General features: G+C 39.0%; 1 protein-coding gene across 1 annotated transcript; it reads left to right on the top strand.

Moving 5' to 3' along the window:
* hsd17b8 (hydroxysteroid (17-beta) dehydrogenase 8) lies at window positions 1–4,341 on the top strand. The gene is made up of 9 exons (XM_075449535.1): window positions 1–60; window positions 867–1,069; window positions 1,155–1,271; window positions 1,576–1,671; window positions 2,499–2,584; window positions 2,656–2,740; window positions 3,257–3,299; window positions 3,463–3,537; window positions 4,139–4,341. The coding sequence occupies exons 1-9, from the start codon at window positions 15–17 to the stop codon at window positions 4,156–4,158; spliced, it is 771 nt and encodes a 256-aa protein (XP_075305650.1). The 5' UTR covers window positions 1–14; the 3' UTR covers window positions 4,159–4,341.
* Window positions 4,342–7,153: the final 2,812 nt, after the last annotated feature.

Genomic DNA, 7,153 nt, shown 5'->3' with positions numbered 1-7,153 from the left:
ACACAAAAAACATCATGGCGGCCGCCATAAGGCTCATATCAAGGTTGACGCTGGTCACTGGTTAGTTCACATTTAACCATTAATCCTTCATTTTTGATGGCTGTGCATAGTCAGGCTGCTTCTGTTTATAAGATCTTATTTTTAACGTCGGACTGACCGTCAGTGCGCCATTTAAACCAGCGTAACTTCAGACCAGTGAAACTGGTGAAACGTGAACTTTGGACTCATCTCGTAAAAGTTTGGTAAAGTTAGAAAGTTTCTGCTTTCTGGACAATTAATGACAGACATTGTGGTGTTGCTTAAGCAGGTGATTGGTTTCTGGTTATCGAGCAAAGTGACTTTACTATCGCGGCTGATTTAATTCAGTTATTTTAACGTAAAAACTTATTTCAGCAGATTTACAGCTCTCAGTTACGTTAATAATAGATTAACCAGCCTATTATTATTTCTAGTGATGTTGTTTACCACACAAACACACTTATGTTTGAAGTTACAGAGGCATAGTAAATCTTCATCACCATAGCCAGTCGATCAAAACTTGTTGACATGAATAAAAAGATAATTTGATGATCAGAATACAGCTTACTCTCATATAAAGGATGAGACACAATCATGTTTTGTTTGTTTGAAGTCCAGTTTGCAGTTAGTCTGTTCATTATCTTTTAGTATAGATATTATTTGTTCATATACGGATGCCTTTTGTTAAAGTGAGTCTCCTATTCTCCATTATCCACCGTCTTACTGTCACTCTTTCACTCTGAGTTCATCAATCCTTTCTCAATTTATGCCCCATGCAGCATTATTTTGGTTGCCATCTGTCCCCCCTCTCCACTTTCCTCCCTGACTTTACGCTCTTCTCTTCCCAGGAGGAGGCAGTGGGATTGGACGGGCAGTGTGCCAGCGTTTAGCCTCTGAGGGCGCCTCCGTGGTGGTCGCTGACATCAGCAGGGAGTCAGCTAACGAGACGCTGGAGAGTCTGCAGAAGGACCTCAGAGGGCAGGTTCACATTGCAGCTGCGGTGGACGTGTCCTCAAAGGAGAGCGTGAAGAAGCTGGTGACGAGTATACAGGTGTGAAAAGCAGCTGGAATCCTGCTGAAATGCTTTGAACGTCTCCTTCTTTGTTTTATTTTACCATCCATCTGTTTCTCTGCAGGCTCAGTACTTCCAGCCTCCTTCAGTGTGTGTTCACGCAGCAGGCATCACTGAGGATGACTTCCTGCTCAACATGGAGGAGGAGCAGTTCGACAGAGTTATCCAGGTTAACCTGAAGGTAGCAGCCCTGTCAGCTCCCCCATTTACAGAGCCTCAGAGAGGCTTGAGACACACTTTCCTGCTCAAAACAAATGAAGGACGATAACACAAAAACTGTGAAAGCTGTCAGTTTTCCATATCCACACACAGTAAACCAGGTTTATGTCTCCATTTCAGATCTTTAACAAATTAAGAATAACAAGTTAAGACATAAAATGTCCCTGCTACATTGTGCCTAAACCTGCATTTCTGTTGAAAGTTAAATCAGAATATTGAAAGACTGATCAGGATGAAGGAATCTGTTTCAACATCTTTCCTCTCAGGGTTCATTCTTGGTTACTCAGGCTGTGGCTCAGGCTCTGGTGGCCTGTGGCGCTCCCAAAGGATCCATCGTGACTGTGGGCAGCATCGTGGGAAAGGTGAGATTGTTTAGGTCACTCATTAAAACTGATTTAGTTCAAGTTCATAAGTCACCACTTAAAACAAAGAACTAAGGTTATCAGAGTGCATTTTAGCCCCAAACTGTGTGTCACATTCATAATACCGTCGTCATTAAGCTGACTATTTAGTCTGCAGCCTGCCTTCCTTCAAGTTGACGTGCTCGCAACTAAGTTAAAGCATAAAAGCCAGCTTTAAAAGTTCAGCTTACATTAAAGGTGCTCTCTGACTCACCTCCTTCAGATTCAGCTGGGAGGCTTCACTAGCTTCTTTACAGCTCTTTCTGAACCCTGCTTTTCCTTTAGTTCTCCCAATTTCAGTGTCTGTCTTGCTGTCTGCTGCAGGAGAGATGGTGTGCTGTTCTACAGACGTGGTATTTTTGGTCTTTACACCTTTGTCTGATGCAGAAATCATAGAAAAGTCTGTTGACTGTCGACAAGAACGTTGTTCAGTGCCGTGTGCTCATTCAGTCTCGTTCAGTTAAAAATTCACAGATAATATAAATGCGACTCATGCACAGCACTAATTCCATATTATCAGTTTGAAACTGAAGCTTTTTTACAAAAAAAGCAGATCTGAGGTGTTGGAGTTTGAGTTTGAAGGAATCAAATAAGAAAAGTCCAATTAAAATCTATTCGTTTGAGTGGGGGAGGAGGCCGAAGAGGAACATCATGTCAAAATAAATGACTCAAGTTTTAGATCAAATTAAAGGTGTTCTCACAGATAGTTCTCACATATCATATGTGGTTTAAACAGTGACACCACAGCTGATGTTATGTGTGTGTCTGTGTATGGATGATGGTCGTAGGTGGGAAACATCGGACAGGCTAATTACGCTGCCTCTAAAGCTGGAGTTGAAGGTCTGACCAGGACGGCAGCCAAAGAGCTCAGCAGGTGAGAAGAGTCTGAGGAAGCAGGAACGCACAGAGCGCACCGAGCTGATGGAATGTGATCTATTTTTCCAGGTTTGGGATTCGATGTAACTGCGTGTTGCCAGGTTTCATATCGACTCCAATGACAGATAAAGTACCAGAAAAGGTTATTAGCAAGGTACAGCACACACACACACACACACACACACACACACACACACACACACACACACACACACACACACACACACACACACACACACAAACATGAAGACATTTGAAGACGACACAGTACTACTTTCACTACTATCCTGAATTTGACCCCAAATATTAATTTGACCCAGAAAGGCATCAATGGAAATGACCAAATTTTAATGAATATTTTTCATGATTCTCGGAAATTATATTTGAACATTTTTATTAAAATTCAGCAGCCTTCACTCTTTTTTTAAATGTAATTTATTTTCTTTCATTATTTATTTTCACAGCAGTGAAGATTTAAAAGCCGGCTCATCAAACTATTAAAAAGTGAGAATAATAAAAACTTGACAGATGTTCAGATCCCAGCAAAGAAAACCAAACCTTGGATCTGACTGATGTGAGCCTCTAATAAAATCACACGGTCCTAACAGAGTCCTCTGTAGTAGTGATATCCTCCTAAAATCTATTTTTCTTGGTGTTTTGTGTGTTTCAGATGAAGTCCCTGGTGCCTTTGGGAAGAATGGGCGAGCCCGCGGGTCAGTGCAGATGTTTCACATCACTGATATAGTTTATCTCCATGTCTTTGGGCAGGATATCAGTTTTCTGCCACACATGCAACACTTAACGCTTTTAGATGTTGCTTTCTTAGTTTTTGTGTGCAGTGACATGAGCTGATTTGTTTCTGTCTGTTATCCTCAGAGGTGGCTGATGTTTGTGCCTTTCTAGCTTCAGACGACTCTCGATACATCACAGGAACCAGTATCGAAGTGACAGGTAAAGTATCAATGTGTGAAAACTTTTAAACCTCACTAACTTATATTAATACGTACAAACCCACAGCTCAGACTGACAGTATTCTAACTAGGGCTGGGCGAGTTAACTCGTTATTGTCGCGTTAACCACCAAACATGGAGAAGGGTACGGAACTTTTACTCGGCCATTTTCATTTTAAAGTTCTTCCAGACGGCGGAGTCGACAGAACCAAAGTCATCTGTAAACACTGCCAAGTTGAATTGTCTTCTCACCGTAGTAGTTCCAGTCTAAAATATCACTTAAAGGCAAAAACACACAACTGATAGCAGCAAGTCATTCAAGGAAACAGACAGTGGAGCGAGGCTTCTACATAAAAACTACAGAAAGATGCTGATGTTAAAAGTGTGTTTGCACAACAAATGTTATGGCACTTTCATTCATATGGCAGCACATTTAAAATAAAACTAAATGCTAAAAGCTATACACTACTTTTGAATAAATTTTTGGATTTTGCGTACAAATGCGATTAATCGTGATTAATCAGGGAAATCATGTGATTAATTAGATTAAAAATTTTAATCGTTGCCCAGCCCTAATTTTAATGTCTTTTTGTCTTTGTCAGGTGGACTTTTCATGGGCTAAACCAGCCGTCGGTGACACTGATGAGCATCAACAGGAGGCCAGTTTGTTTATAATTAACTGTGAAATGTATGTACCTGCAGTGGCTGATTGATCATGATTGTGTTGAATATATCGTGTAGATCTGGGTGTGAACATATACACTGTGAGGCCACTATTTGTACCAATAAACACTCGCATGTCATGTTTTCTCTGCAGAATATTGAATTTATAAAGCATTTCATCATTAAAGATTTTATTTATTCTATAGTTGTTGATGAGCTAAGTTTTTCCCTCCACATCTACATAGTTTTTCTCAGAGGCTGACGGCAGAAAATGCAATGCAGCCACATTTTTACATTTTGTTTGTTCTCTACGAGCCTTCATGCTGTCGTCTAGAGGCTGGCTGTCAAAGGACTGGTTGGGATTTGAAGCAGAGATTTCTTCAGTTTCAGATGTTCCAGGTGAGCGATTAAATTAATCTACTCTCTCACACGTTCAAAAAGCCTTTCAGTCATTAATTAATTTACTCAAAGGCTCTGCGGTGACCACAGCAGGGTGTCAGCCAACGCTGAATCTCACAACAAACATTTAAGTCAGGCTTTGGAAATAAGACTCACTCATAATCTCAAAGGTTCTGAAATAGTTTAAAGTTTAGTTGTTTTGGTGCTTCTTTTCCAATTAACTGCTAAGAATGTTTGAAAAGTTATAAATTTTCTTGTTGTGGTCATTAAAAAGAGCAAACCTTGTAGTCTTTAAAGAGGCACTTTTTTCTTTCTGCACTCAGATTCAAAATGTCTGATTACTGTAAGGATTTTACAAAGTAACTTTAAAGATTTAACTTTTAAAAATGTTTCATGTGCATCTTAATGATTCTTAGAAAGATACCGCCTCTGTTTTCATTCAGCATCTCAACAAACTGATGAGAAATCCAGACGAGCAGGACTTCTGACTCCCCACTAGATGGCACTGTTTCACCATTTTGTAAAGACGACCAGTGGAAACATCGAAGTCCACAATAAAAAGCAAAAGAGAGAAAAAATAGATAACAGTACATGCAGTGCATGCTGAAGCTATATTTCTTAATGTTACCAAGGCATTAATTAACCGTGTCACCAGTGCAAATTATGCTACCAATAACTATGATATCACAATAACACAATTATTTTACAATTATTTAAACTCACGTGGATCTCAACTTATTCAAAGCTTTGTATGAGCTGCAGTTTTTATTTACATACGAAGAAAACAAACTATATTTCACTTTTATATTAAAGACTAAACTCTTAAAGTGAAGCAGACGTGACACAAACACAAATATGTGACACAAAAGATGAAATAAGCAAGCAGTTTGTCTTTATGGCTGTTGATTTACACGACGAACTGAGAAAACAGCGACACCTTGTGGTCATTTGCGGTGAAGACAGCTACCGGTGAGAGAAGAAAAACAAGAGTCAAGCAGCTCTTTTTAAAAAGATTATATATTACAGAAACAAGTATTTTTAAAAATTACTTACAGACATTATAAAATAATACTTTTTTCTCTTTTCAGCACCATATTTTTTTTTATGTTGAAATGTCTTCAACACAATAAAAGAAATATTTGAGGTCATTCTCTCTGGAGGACAGATATTTTTTGGTTTAAGATTTTGGCCATCCCTCCCCATTTTCCTGCTATATAAACAAAAAAGAAAAACAATTATAAAACAAACAAATCAAACCAGAACCCTAGTATGAAATTACCCCTTGACTTTATGATTATCACACCGTCTGGGCTCTGAGAGTATTTTCCCCGTCCCTCTCACATCCTGTCTCTCACCCCGCTGTGGTCTCAGATATAGAAATAAAAGAAAATAGGATTGTTTGTAGCTACACCGTGAGCCTGGAACCAACACACGCCGAGTAAAACAGCAGCAAGGACAAGGAAATGTGACAGAACTGAAGAGTCACCATTTAATCGTTACAGTGGAAGCAAAATTTAACAGCACAGTACAGTTGATGAAAACACTATAAAAGGGATATTACAATAAGACACGGCCACAGATTCTTTGGTTTTACAAAAGGAGTTTTTGGACAGGGCGTCAACACAAGCATCACGACTCAAGCTGGCTGTGAGTTCATAACATGCAAGTCAATCGCTTCAGTTGAACTGCAGCAAATAAATACAACTGAAATACACCACATTTGACTGAAATATTGGTTGGATCTTATTTTAATCTCAAAGCACCCTGTTTGTTTTAAATAAATACAATAGAATATCACTATTTCTGTACAAATGGAATGTAATGCACATTTTCCCAGTAAAAAGCTTTGTGGAATTGTAAAGAGATTAAAGAAAATGGAGGACGTTTGTATAATTAGCACCTTGCCACACAGTTTCAGTCAGTAAAGCATAATCTTATTCACTGCTGCAGGAAAAAAATTGAAGGGAGCTTCGAAGTGCCTGGAAAGTGACTCATTAAATACTGCAGTGGTGTGTGGTGGCCACTCAGGTGTCCTGATCAATTATCTAAAGAACATTTAAAAGGCACCGGTCACATGCAACTACATCAGCATCAAGGTTTGCACAGCTTACAAAAATAATGGCTTCAGTTTCACTGATCTATGCATCAGTTCTCTCTTGTTTCACTTCATGTAAGTTTGTCCAAAGCTAAGTTCAGGAGGGATTGTCAAGTTTAAAAAGATATTTCAATCAGTTTGAGCTGAGAATCACATTTAGACAGTAAAACAAAACTTTAGGGTAGTTGTTAAGAGAACGTTGCAGAGTAGAAAATGCACTTTGTGGGATGAAAACAGAAATGAAACAACACCCTGTTGGTATAATGTTGTCAGTTCCCTGTTTGTTTTTTGGATGGAAACTGGTGGCATTATTTCTTTGGCTATTTTTGATGCGACAGGAATTGAGATGAGCGTTACTCTGTAAACAACATGACTGACAAGTCAATGGATGTTCATATTTTACACAACTGGACAACCAGGTAAGTTAGCTTGCACACCTTCAGCAGACGAACACATGAGA

This window comes from Odontesthes bonariensis, chromosome 18, assembly GCF_027942865.1.
Source record: "Odontesthes bonariensis isolate fOdoBon6 chromosome 18, fOdoBon6.hap1, whole genome shotgun sequence".
NCBI classification, from domain to species: Eukaryota; Metazoa; Chordata; class Actinopteri; order Atheriniformes; family Atherinopsidae; genus Odontesthes; species Odontesthes bonariensis.
This window is presented reverse-complemented; position numbering and strand designations above follow the sequence as displayed.